At 52.3% G+C, this 12428-nt stretch overlaps 2 protein-coding genes across 2 annotated transcripts in view; one reads left to right on the forward strand and one right to left on the reverse strand.

The window, feature by feature from the left end:
- LOC103769001 (methylcrotonoyl-CoA carboxylase beta chain, mitochondrial-like) overlaps window positions 1-3012 on the forward strand; it is a gene marked incomplete at its 5' end in the record, with an annotated part of 13262 nt that extends 10250 nt beyond the window's left edge. Inside the window, 3 exons of the mRNA XM_008936169.1 lie at window positions 939-1087; window positions 1303-1384; window positions 2929-3012. Of these exons, the coding sequence (XP_008934417.1) occupies window positions 939-1087; window positions 1303-1384; window positions 2929-3012 (315 nt within the window). The remainder of the gene's footprint in view (window positions 1-938; window positions 1088-1302; window positions 1385-2928) is intronic.
- Window positions 3013-3959: 947 nt separating this feature from the next.
- Window positions 3960-12305, reverse strand: RPE65 (retinal pigment epithelium-specific protein 65kDa). Its single transcript, XM_008936168.1, has 14 exons — window positions 12295-12305; window positions 11394-11476; window positions 10888-11038; window positions 10246-10353; window positions 10017-10158; window positions 9006-9153; window positions 8634-8715; window positions 8030-8162; window positions 7799-7938; window positions 7051-7180; window positions 6196-6310; window positions 5997-6091; window positions 5782-5893; window positions 3960-4111 (listed from the first exon to the last, which is right to left on the reverse strand). Exons 1-14 carry the CDS (start codon window positions 12303-12305, stop codon window positions 3960-3962), a joined length of 1602 nt encoding a protein of 533 aa, XP_008934416.1.
- Between the last annotated feature and the right edge of the window lie 123 nt (window positions 12306-12428).

Raw genomic sequence — 12428 nt, forward strand, 5'->3', positions numbered from 1 at the left:
CAGCCCCTCCTGCTGCACTCACCTTCAGCTGTTGTTACAGGCATTTAGCTCCACGTGTTTTAAAGGCTTTTAAAGTGAGAAATGCGTCGTGAGGCGGGTTTACTGAAAGTTGGGTCTGCATCTCAAGAAACTAGATTCAGTTCTAAGAGATTACCTGGAAATGGCCCTTCTTGGAGATGATCCTGCCTTTCTCTCAGCACACTTCCAGTGATCAAGGGGCTCAGCACCTTTAGCTGGGGCACTGCAGGTGATGCTCACACTGGGGGAAGCACAGCAGGCTCCTTGTGTGCTCCCAGGGACACGTGTTGTGCTTGGAGGAAACATGAAATCATCAGGGTCGTATGGGGGGGCTGGGGCAGAGCAGGGCAACAAAGCTGCTGGGCCCAAGTGTGGGGAGGAGCAGCTGAGGGAGCTGGGGGTGCTGAGCCTGGAGCAAAGGAGGCTCAGGGGAGACCTTCTGGCTCTGCACAGCTCCTGACAGGAGCCTGGAGCCAGGGGGGGGTCGGGCTCTGCTCCCAAGGGACGAGCAACAGGACAAGAGGAAACAGCCTCAGGTTGCCCCAGGGGAGGTTGAGGTGGGCCCTGAGGAACAATTTCTTGCCCTGGAGTGTTGCCCAGGGCTGTGCCAGGCTGCCCAGGGCAGTGGTGGAGTCCCCACCCCTGGATGGGTTTCCAAGCCGTGGAGATGTGGGGTGAGGGACACGGGGCAGTGGGGACCTGGCAGTGCTGGGGGATGGTTGGACTTGAGGATCTTACAGGTCTCTTCCAACCAAAACAATTCCATGAGTCTTGCCTTAGTGTTTTACAAATGAGACTGTATCCCATTGTGCCTTGAACTCGACTGTGTCACCCTCCAGCCATCCTCCTGGGATTAATTTCAGTGAGGTTTTTTTTTTTAAGTGAAAAAAAAAAGGTTTCTGTGCTTTTTTTTTCCCTAGTGTGGGAGATCGTTCAGCCCAAACTTCCTCTTCTTGTGGCCTAATGCAAGAGTTGCTCTTGTGGATTCAAGACATTTCTCCCCAGCCCCACAAGCTGGGGATGATGATGCTACAGGAGATGAACTGGAGCTAAAACAGCTGAAAGAAAAGTAAGGACATCAAATCAACCCCCTTGCAGTTACCCTGGGGTGCAATTAGTTAAATGACCTACTTCTGTTTGTCTTAGAGATCAACACATCCCAAATAAAGCAAACCTGCATCTACTGGGAAATAGTTTCAATTTCCATGGGAATCTAGGTCTGCTCTTTGGAGCTTCTCAAGAGGACACAAACGTTTGGCTTGTTTAACACTCTGTGTTCCCCAGGCTGGAGGAAGAGAGCAGTGCCTTCTACTCCTCTGCCAGGCTCTGGGATGATGGTGTCATTCTGCCTCAGGACACTAGGAGGGTGAGTTTTCCTCACAGCACGTTTTGTCTCAAGTCTCAGCAGGATCTGATGGAGAAATCCTGAGCCTGTGACTCGCTCAGGGGCAGCAATTCTGATTCCCAAAACTCCATCGGCCACTCTTCCCTTTTTGGGGCAATTTAATTTTGCAGTTCTCAGCTTTTCTGTTCCCCCTTAGTTTATCCAAAAAGTTTCTGTTAAAATCTGGTTCTATTCTGATCACCTGACTGCAGCATTTCCTGTGCAGCCAGTCCTGGGCTGACCCCCCAGCAGGGCAGGGAGGGGATCCTGCCCCTCTGCCAGCTCTGTGAGACCCCCCTGCAGTGCTGGGGCAGCTCTGGAGTCCTCAGCACAGCAGAGCCAGGGACCTGCTGGAGCGGGGCCAGAGGAGCCCCAGCAATGCCCCGAGGGGGGAACCCCTCTGCTGGGAGCCCAGCAGGAGAGAGTTGGGCTGGGGCAGCCACAGAGGAGAAGGCTCCAGCTGGGGAGACCCCCTGGGGGCTGCCAGGGCTTCCAGGGGCCTGCCAGAAAGCTGGGGGGGGGACTTTTGGCAAGGGTTTGTATTGATAGGACAAGAGGTGATGGTTTTAAACCAGAACAGGGGAGATTTGGATTAGAAATTAAGAAGTTCTTCCCTGTGAGGGTGGTGAGACCCTGGCCCAGGTTGCCCAGGGAAGCTGTGGATGCTCCATCCCTGGAGGTGTTCAGGACCAGGCGGGATGAGGCTTGGAGCAACCTGCTCTAGTGGGAGGTGTCCCTGCCCATGGAAGGGGGTTGGAACTGGATAACTTCAAGGTCTTTTCCAACCCAAACCACTCTGATCTGTGATTTCCTCACTGGAGCTCTTCATCAGGTTTACCATCTGGTTCTGGAGGCAAATCCTTTCTGGTGTTGGTGTTGCACAGCCACCCCTCCCCACTCTTTGAAGTTCAGGCTCTTCACTGCTCACATCCTTTCCTTCCTTTTGCCCTAGGCTATTTCCTTTTGTGACTTTCTCTTCCTGCTTGTAATTTGCTGCTCAAATTTGGGATGCCCTTCCCAAACTTTTCATTTATTTTTTAAGTTGTCAGTCTTATTTATTTATCTTTTCATTTAGCAGAGGATGCATTTGTTTTTTAAGGCAGCAAACATCTACTCCCTCAGATCCTTTCCAAAATCCACTGCTTTTCTTCTCCCCTTTTTCCTTCTTGGATTGTTGAGCAGCAATCCTTGGAATGCCATTGGCCCTTCTGAAGCTGGTTTACTTAAAGATCAAGAAGCCTGTTATCAATTAATCATTCTAAATATGGGACCTATTTATGGTCCTGCAGAGCTGTTGAATATTTTCTGTGGGTTTTATGGGAACTTGGATAATGGGAGAGCAGGAAGAATTGTTTTCTACTTCTAGACCTCTGTCTCTGTGTGAAACATCAGATGGTTGGCCAGAATCACTGTTACTCTCAGGGGATTTTCACCAGCACACCTCAACTGATGTTTGTCACTGGTTTTTATACAATATTATTTCACAGCTTGCTTGTCTTGGTTTTGTTTTTTTGGCTTTTAATCAGGTGATTGCCCAGTGCTTGGAGATCACAGAGCAGCAGAAGTTCCAGGTGGTGTCTCAGTGTCACTATCCTGTCATCAGGATGTAGCTGCAGCCCTTGCCCAATAATCAGCCTTCAGCACTGGGTATGAGGAAATCTTTAATCTCAACCATTTTCTCACTGTTTGATACCACTAATTAAAATCTGAAGCTACTGCTGATAATCAGGAATCCTGGGGTTTAAGTCTGTTAGTGGTGAGTTTGTATTTTGAACCAGATTGGTGCATTAGTTGGGTGTTTATTTGTGACTGGGGGTTGAGCTGGGAGTCTAGAGCACGCCAAGGAAACAAATTCACCCCAAGTGCTTCCTGATGGTTCTTCATCTTCTGCTTTCAGAACCCAGGACTGGAGAAACTTCATTTGGACAAAAGAAAGGGGAAAGAGGAAACACATCATCTAGTGTGTGTAGTTTCTGGCCTTAGTAGAGGACAAAATGCTGCTGCCCACCGCCTCAGAGTTCCAGAGTGGCCATGGGACAGCTCTGCTCACATTGCTCTGAGGATACCAAAGGAGTGACCAGGAGGGTACATAAATCTGTAATAATTCAGTATAGCCTAAAAAAAAAAACACAAAACACCTTTTCTCCAGGTGTTGTCACCACAAGTACAGGTGTGGAGTTTACCCTGTGCTGGTTTGTGCACCTTTCACTTGGGTGCAGCTGCAAAGTTTAATTTCATAAAGATTTTTTTAAAGAAAATCATCCCCTACCCCCCTCAAACTTGTGTTGTTTTAACTGTAGAGTTCTTAGCACTGTACAGCTGCAGATTCTGCCCCAAAGGGGGGTACTGGACAAACACCTCATGGAGTCATATGAAGAATCATAGAATTGTTTTGGTTGGAAGAGATCTTGAAGATCATTGAGTGCAACCATGAACCCAGCACTGAAATGCTCAATGTTAAATCAATAGCCAGACAAATAAAGTGCCCTGGAAGGGATTTTAGGTCGTTGGAGTGCTCGTCAAGGGCAACAGCAGCTTCCTGGAGCTGGAAGGAACCTCAGGCTCTCTTGAAGAGTCCGTGGAAGGTCACGGGGATGTTCACCTCCACCTCAGCCCTGGCCACCTCACTCATGTCCTTGGCACTGAGGATGAGGAGGTAGGCAGGCTTCGGCCCCACGCCTGGGCTGATCACGATGCTCAGCACCACCCCTGGAGGGAGAAGAATATGTCCTGGCTGTGCCCACACTGTGCCCTGCCCAGGGGGTGCCCAGGGACAGGCTGCCCAGAGAGGCTGTGGAGTCTCCTGCTCTGGAGAGATCCCAAACCCCCCTGGGCACCATCCTGGGCACCCTGCTGTGGGTGAGCTGCTGGAGCAGGGGGTTGGATGAGATGATCTCCAGAGGTCCCTTCTGACCCCACCCTGCTGGATTCTGGGAGTAATTGTTTTTTTCAACAATTAATTTCTAAATCACTTTGGGGTTCTGCTTCTGAGGTTTGATGTGACAAGATTCCCATTTCTGGCTCCTGGCAGCCCTGTGTGGGAGGGACAGGGCATCCTTGCTCTCAGGTTGGTTGCTCATTTCTATTCTCTCTGGGTCAGTCATTGCAGAAGAACATGGGGACAACCATACACCATGACCCGTGACAGCACCATGGCTCCCTGGGGACACTGACAGAAGGAACTTTCAGGGAGTGCTGCTGCAGGGGCTCACGTCCCAGGAGGTGAGAGAAACTTAAAACATATTCCTGAAATGCACGTTGTCTACTTCAGTTAAGGAAAGCTTCTAAAAACAAACCTAAAACCTTTTCATTCCAGTGGGAGTTGAGCCCCTGCACAAGCACTTTTGTGAACTGAGAACAGAAATGGGAAATTTTGCTCTGGGTTAGGAAATATTTTTGGCTATGAAGTATGAAACTCTTAATATAAACCAGGGAGAGTTGTCTCTTCAATTCAGCAGAGCCAAGACCTCCCAGTTTCATGTAATGCTGTTTGGAGGAACTGAGGGAGCAGGTGGACACGTTCTTGGGTCGAGTGCTGCTGTCACCCTCAAAGACAGGTGCAGGGCTGGGAGGGTGTGAAGGGCCCTGGACAGTGCTTGGAGTGATGACAGCAACATGTCCTCGAGTGACAGCATCTGAACTTGCTCCACTCCAGGGTGAGCAGCAGGGGCGAGGGGCAAGACACAGGCTTGGAGTGAGGGAGCTTCAAATCAGAGTCACAGAATTGTTCTGGTTGGAAAAAACTTTGAAATCGTTGTGTCCAACCATCCCCCAGCACTGCCAGGTCCCCACTGCCCCGTGTCCCTCACCCCACATCTCCAGGGCTTGGAAACCCCTCCAGGGGTGGGGACTCCACCACTGCCCTGGGCAGCCTGGCACAGCCCTGGGCAACCCTCCAGGGCAAGAAATTGTTCCTCAGGGACAACCTCAACCTCCCCTGGGGCAACTTGAGGCCGTTTCCTCTTGTCCTGTCCCTTGTTCCTTGGGAGCAGAGCCCGACCCCCACCTGGCTCCAGGCTCCTGTCAGGAGCTTGCAGAGAGTGAGGTCTCCCAAAGTTTCCATAAAGATCTGCCACCCTTAATTCTTTCAATATTGCAATTCCTGATGGGAAAAGGCTGGGAAACGAGGCTGACAGATCACCTAAACCCAGAGATCTTTCTCCCTTCTTTCCTCACTCTTAACTTTCCTGTTCCCTCGGAAGCTTCCCAGCAGTGTTAGACCACAGCCTAGGAGCTGCCCGTGGGGGCTCTTCTCATGCTGGGCACTGCACAACCCCCAGTGCCAGCAGACACCAACGACCCAGGTCAAGGTGCCAGTGGGCAACCCAAACCCAGCATTACCATCATCTTCCTCCAGGGCAACCCAAAACCACCATTACCATCATCTTCCTCCAGGGCGTCGGGGTGGGAGACGAAGATGGGCTCCGAGGGGTACGAGTCTGGCTCCTGCCACACCCAGGTCTCCTTGGTTTTAACATTCAGCTTGCAAAGCTAAAGGTGAGGGGGACAAAAAAAAAAAACCCCAACCACGTCTCAGAACCTTCTTGCTCAAACTAAAAGCTCCCCAAGATGCCACACGTGTGGGGACAGTTACCCTGTCAGGGACAAAGTGGTTGAGGCCCAGCCCGTAGGTGTAGGTGTAGGGCTTCCCGCCGTACTTCTTGTAGTTGATCTGTGGGAATTCAAAGGCTACAATAAAAAATAAAAACCAGAGAAGAGGAGGGGGTGAGGCCGGGCAGGAGGATGGCAGGGGGGGAAATGGGAAGGGGGCATGGCAGAGGTGGGCAGCGTACCGTGGCGTGGCCCCGAGAAGATGACCTCTGGTTCCAGCCAGACCGTCTCGTCGCTGCGCAGGGTGGCCGTGGCCGTGGTGTAGGGCAGGGTGACCAAATTCTTCCCCGTGTCAGCCTAGGACAAAGAGAAATAGCCAAGAGAAACTGAGAAACTCATTTCTTGGTCTGTTTGAGGCAGGTCTGTACCAAAGGCTGCCCAGAGAGGTGGTTGCTGCCCCATCCCTGGCACCATCCCACCGGGTCTCTGAGCACCCTGCTCTAGCTGCAGATGTCCCTGCTCCCTGCAGGGGGGTTGGACTTGGTGACCTTTAAGGTCCCTTCCCACCCAAACCAGTCTGGGATTCTTAACATCAGCTCCAGAAAACAGCCAGTTTCGCCCAAGACCTATCCTTCAAGTCCCATGACCCATCCTTCAAGTCCCATGACCCATCCTTTGAGCTCCTGCCCCTCCCAAGAAGATGTTGATGTTGATGTTGATGTTCATGTTGATGTTCATGTTAACTAAGGGGGTCAGGCCAAGCCCTGGAGGTGCTGTGGGGGGGGGGGTACCAGTGCTGGCCCTGCTCCCTGCAGGGGGGTTGGACTTGGTGACCTTTAAGGTCCCTTCCCACCCAAACCAGTCTGGGATTCTTAACATCAGCTCCAGAAAACAGCCAGTTTCGCCCAAGACCCATCCTTCAAGTCCCATGACCCATCCTTCAAGTCCCATGACCCATCCTTTGAGCTCCTGCCCCTCCCAAGAAGATGTTCATGTTACTGTTGTTAATGTTAATGTTAATTAAGGGGGTCAGGCCGAGCCCTGGAGGTGCTGTGTGGGGGGGTACCAGTGCTGGAGCCCCCGTGCCCCCCCGGTACCTTGTCGATGTTGAGGGGCAGGACGTAGCGCCGGGCTTCCGGCTGCGGCGCCTTCTCCGCCTGCCGCTTCACCTCCTCCCAGTTGGCTCGTAGGTTGGCCAGGTAGAGGTAATTGTAAACGAACTCGAACCTGCAGCACGGTGGCAGCACAGACAGAAGCAAAAGTGGCCTTTAGGAAGTGGAGTGGGGTCAAAAACTCGGGGTTTTTTTTTCCTGAATTTCAGTGGGATAAGACAAGTCGCGGTCCAGCTCCCTGGGAGGAGCCAACGGTGCGTGGACAACACCTCCCCAGTGAGGAAACCAACCTGTGGCAGCAGCTGGGGCCACCTTGCTCAGGGGTCACTATCTCAGTGCCCTGTTTCTCTTTTTTTTTTTCTCTTTTTTTGGGTGTTTACACAAAAAGCAGCAGTCACGGCTCAGCTGGATCCTGCCCAGCGCGGCCCCAGGCACCAAAATAGCACCAGCCCTTGAGTAAACATGAACATTTACTAAAGTTGAAGGCAAATTAAAATGAATTTAAATTTAGTTAAGGCGAGAACACAAATTTTTCTTGGGCAATGAGTTTCAGACAGGCTCTCAGCACCTCTGTGCCCTCTGCCCGTCACCGTGTGTGGGTGTTTGGAGGCAGCCGGCGCGAGGGCCGGAGGTGATTCCGAGGTGGGGATGGAGGTGCCCGGTTCTGGGGTCCCCACCAGGTGGAGCAGGGACAGGCAGGGTGGCACAGGGACCCCCAGCTGCCAAAACTCACCCCTTCCAGGTGCAGAGGTCGACGATGAGAAACCCGTTGTCCTCGTAGGTGTTGATGTGATGGAAGAGGTTGAAGGCCGAGGTGCGGTACTTGATGTTGAGGAGCCGGCCTTTCTTCTTCTCAGCCACGTGGAGCCAGACCTGAAAAGGAAGCAGTGGTTTGGTGAAGGTGGAACCACCACGATGTCCTTTGGGACCTCCCAACCAGCCCAGTCTGGTACCCGTCGCTCACCCCCATGGTTTCGTTGGACTCGAAGCAATCCATGTAGTTGGCTCCCCAGAGGCTCCAGGAGGAGAGGAACTTGAGGAGGTTGATCTTCACCGGCGTTTCAACGAACACGATGTAGTTGGAGGTCAGCCCAAAGCTGTTTGGGGAGCACAGCAAGCTCACTGTGGTTAGCTTGGACAAAAACCATGGAGGAGTTCACCTTAAGCACCAGATAAATTCATCACTTGAAATGGCAGGAATGTAAAGACCTTTATTTTGGTAAATCATCTAATTTTAGGTGATGACATGCAAGAAGAAGCCCTATGTGGTACCAGAGATGCTGTGCATGTGTAACCCTCCCTCTGGTGCTGGCAGAAATTAAAGGGGACTCTTGTTCTGCACTTGAGTTTGAGGTTGTCCCTGAGGAACAACTTCTGTCCCTGGAGGGTTGCCCAGGGCAGTGGTGGAGTACCCACCCCTGGAGGGGTTTCCAAGCCATGGAGATGTGGTGTGAGGGACACGGGGCAGTGGGGACCTGGCAGTGCTGGGGGAATGGTTGGACTTGGAACTTAAAGGTCTCTTCCAATCAAAATGATTCTCTGATTCCCCCAACCCCCCAAAACATTACCTGTGAACATAGGAGGGCTTGAACCTGTCGCTGCAAGGGAACTGCACCACCACCTCCGACTTGTTCATTGGGTCTTCCTTGTCTGGAAGAGGACAGTTGAAGGGTCATGGACAGTTTCCCCCATTCTTACTCTGAATTTATAGAGTTTACCCAACAAATTTCTGCCTATAACCCAAAAGGAACCTCATGATTTAGAAACCACTTGGAAGCCTTTTAAAGATGACATTTCCGTTCTTAAAAAAAAGCAACGGAAATCAACAGAAAAAAACTTTTTAAAAGCAACTTGATGACAAAACTCATTCGAAGGATAAAAACCCCCAGGATTTGTAGGAGGAGACTCTCTCATTCTGCTCAGGGGTGGGACTGACTGACCTGCCTGGAGTGGAGGGATCCGAATGATGTTGTAGGCCAGGGAGAAGTTTTTGCCAAAGCAGTTGCCGATGTTGTAGACGGTCCCGTCGTTCTCGATGTGGGGATGAGCCGTCGCCCCGTTGACGGACACGTATTTGCAGAGATCCACCTGGAGAAAGAAGATGGAGAAAGTCAGGAGCTCTTTTGGGCCGAGATGGGAAGTGCAGAGCTCTGCAGGGCTTTGCAGGTCGACGTGGGAGGTTCTCCTCTCCGCCCAAATCGCCGGTTGGAAAAGAAGAGCAGCAAAGCCAAGCAGTTTGAGAGGGGCAGGTGGGCTGAGGTGGTGTCCTGGTTTGGGGCAGAACAGAGCTGCTTCTGGTCAATAATTTTACAGAGGACGCTGTTGCCTCCTAATTCAATATTACTCAGCAGCGGGTTCATTTACGAGCTGTTGTGGTTTGAGGCTTGGAATGGGGGCGTGACCTTCCAGCAACTGGGAGGACCCCGGGTGGGGGTGAAACCATTGTATTCCCTCCCCTTCCCACACACACTCTGATAAGAGGCAGGGAGTGGGTTCTAATTTCACTCCTGCCTTGGAGCTCAGAGAGGAAAGTTCTCCTTTCACTCCGTGGGACCCTGGAACCATTTCTGAGGGTTTTGTATATTTTATTTTTTGTCTTATTCCCCTAATCTTTGTATATATTATTTTCCTTACCTCCCTTTTTCGTTTTCTGTTCCTTGTTGAACAATATACTTCATTTTTTTTAAAAGTGTCTCTCTCTCTCTCTCTCGGGGGGGGAGAGGCGAGTACATAGTTCTGTTCTGTGTGGGTCCTGCCCTGAACCCCTTTTTACACGGAACCAGGACACGAGCTCATTCCAGCTCTGCTCCCATCAACCCCCAGGCTGGTGGTGGCTCCTGCATCATCTCCAACAAACCCCAACCCTCCCCGTGCTGTCAAACGCCGATATTAAACATTTTCATTTCACTTCTAGTCCTCCCTGGATTCTGAAGGTCGCTCCAAAGCCCCACCTGCTTAATTGTCTCCAGGGTGTCTGGGTTAATTCTGGTGATGAAGTTGGTCTCAGTACAGGCATAGTAGTCTTCCCCAACGGGGTAGACATTGACGAGGGCGTTATCTGTCACCTCCACGCCTTTGAAGTATGAGAAGAACCTGAGCAGAGGAAAAAAATCCAGGTCAGGGGCTTTGTGGAAGCACCGTGGGACGTTGCTGTGATGTCTTCTGTGAGCCCAGGGGCACCTGGAGAAGATGTTCTTGCAGGGGTCCGGGTAGGCGTAGGTGCCGAATTCCGTTATCACGATCCTTTTCTCAGTCATGGCTCTCACGTAAGCGTCGGTCCTGACAAACCTGAAGGTGAGAAGACACGTTGGAGGTGCAGCCAGAAGAAAAAGCCTGTGATTAAACTCCTCATATCCTTTGTGGTGACCCTCGTGAGACCTCTGGAAGGTCCCTTGCGTTGCGTCTGGAGCACGCCGGGCCCAGCGGGAGGGGATGGCTGGTGGGGGGGGCTGAGACTGATGGGAAATGTGGTGTTTTGTCTAAACATCCTGCACCAAGCACCCAAAAGCTGATAGCTCAGCAGCTTGGAACTGAAAACCTTCTGCTCCTCAGACAATGAAGTCATCCTGTCTCTGCCAGCAGCTGCATCCAGCCCTCCCTCCATCCCCTCCCTTCCAGATGTTTTCGGTCTGTACAAAACGCTGAGTTTCCACTAACTATGAGTGACTTTCAGTTATTTTCAGCTGGTTTTGGTGATCTCACCCTTCGAGCTCTCCCAATAACCAGAGGGACTCGAAGGTGCCCAGGCAGCAGAGCCCAGCTCTTAGGGTCCAGCAAAACGCTTCATCCGTCAGCGTTTTGGCTCAGAGAACTGCCCCCTACCTTCGGTGGTAGGTGACGTGCCCCTCCTTGAAGTCAAACTTGTGGAGCAGGGCCTGCCCGTCGAAGAGGTGGTAGAAGGGCTCTGAGCCCACCTCGAACAAGCCAGGACCACATCTCAGGAGGCTTCCTCGCAGCCAGGTGGGGATCCTGCCTGCAGAAGATGTGGCGTCGGTACGGGCCCAGCCCACGGGAAGCAGAACAAGACACTTTTGTTGTGCCAATGAGAAGAAGAATACTTTAAGCTTTTCTCTGTTAATGTTTATGAATTTTTTTTTAAACACCCCTGAGCTCTTTGATCTATGCTTTTTTTTTTTTTCACCTACAGACCAACCTGACAAAGACGTTGAGTACTGACACGTCCAAAGATCCCTCATCCCATTCATCCTTCTTCCACACCAAAACACACCAGCCCTGTGGGGCTCTTTACCTCCACCCCAAGTTCTGGTGGCCCACAGGCTTTGGAGAACATGAGCTGGGCAGGAGGAGATGAGGGAGCTCACACCAACCTGTGACGTGGGCGGTCACTGGAGAAGACAGCTCCTCCACGGTCTCAAAGAGCTTCTTGTAGCCTCCAGCAGGGTGCTCGACTCTGAAAGGAGCAGCAGACCCAAGGTTAGCTGGGTTTTGGGGGAGCTTCCAAACCTTGGTTTTGTTTCTGGATGGACTGATGGGCGACTCGGAGAGATCAGGGTGAAGAAGCACCAGCCTTGGTGAGGGGAAAGGCTCCGGGGGCTCTGGCCAGAGTAGGGAACGCTGATGGGCCAGCCCCTGCTGTGGGCAAGTTCAGGACATCCTCAAGGATCAGGAAGCAAAATCCAACTTGTATGTCCCAGCTCCTGGATAAGATTTTTTTTTTTAGAGCAAAGCATAGCAGAGAATCCTGTCAGGTCCCAGTTTTATCTGGTGCAGAACCCCTGGAGACACACCAGACAAGCTGGGGCACTGCGCTGCCCCTCCATAGGAGGGACCATCCTCTGGTAGAGGGAGATCAGCCTGTCCCCCTGGACCACAATCACACTTTAGCACAGGAGGCACCAGCGTGGACACCCAAACATAGAGAGCCCCCTGCTCCTCCTCCTCTCTGCTGGGCCATGCTGACCCCAGCCCCACAGCAACCCCCCCCGGCCAACACCACACTGTGATGGCCACCAGTGACTGCTCCTACTGATAGCACAGCCTGGTTGGGGTGGGAAGGGACCTTTCCAGGTGGTCTCATCCAACCCCCCTGCAGGGAGCAGGGACATCTGCAGCTAGAGCAGGGTGCTCAGAGCCCCATCCAACCTCCCCTGGGATGGTGCCAGGGATGGGGCAGCGACCACCTCTCTGGGCAGCCTGGGTCTCACCACCCTCAGGGGAACAAATTTCTCCCCTGTCTCTCTAGTGCAAGAAGCCCCCAGCAATACTCACTGGCTGTACATGTTCTCCCCGGGGACCAGAGCAGCCCAGCGTGCAGGGAGAGCTGCCTGTGGGGTATTTATGGGGTGCTGAGCCCTGTGGAGGGGACCCAGCACCCAAAACCGCCCCCGCCGGCGAGCACAGCC

Source organism: Merops nubicus, unplaced genomic scaffold (assembly GCF_000691845.1).
Source record: "Merops nubicus isolate BGI_N331 unplaced genomic scaffold, ASM69184v1 scaffold14272, whole genome shotgun sequence".
Lineage (NCBI taxonomy): Eukaryota > Metazoa > Chordata > Aves > Coraciiformes > Meropidae > Merops > Merops nubicus.

Excerpts from the sequence above, each read along its gene's own strand:
- RPE65 (XM_008936168.1), bottom strand. Across the intron at positions 7,181-7,798 it reads GACCTCTGCACCTGGAAGGG|GTTCGAGTTCGTTTACAATT; the intron begins GTGAGTTTTGGC and ends ACCGTGCTGCAG. Across the intron at positions 6,092-6,195 it reads CTTCTCGGGGCCACGCCACG|CCTTTGAATTCCCACAGATC; the intron begins GTACGCTGCCCA and ends TTTTTATTGTAG.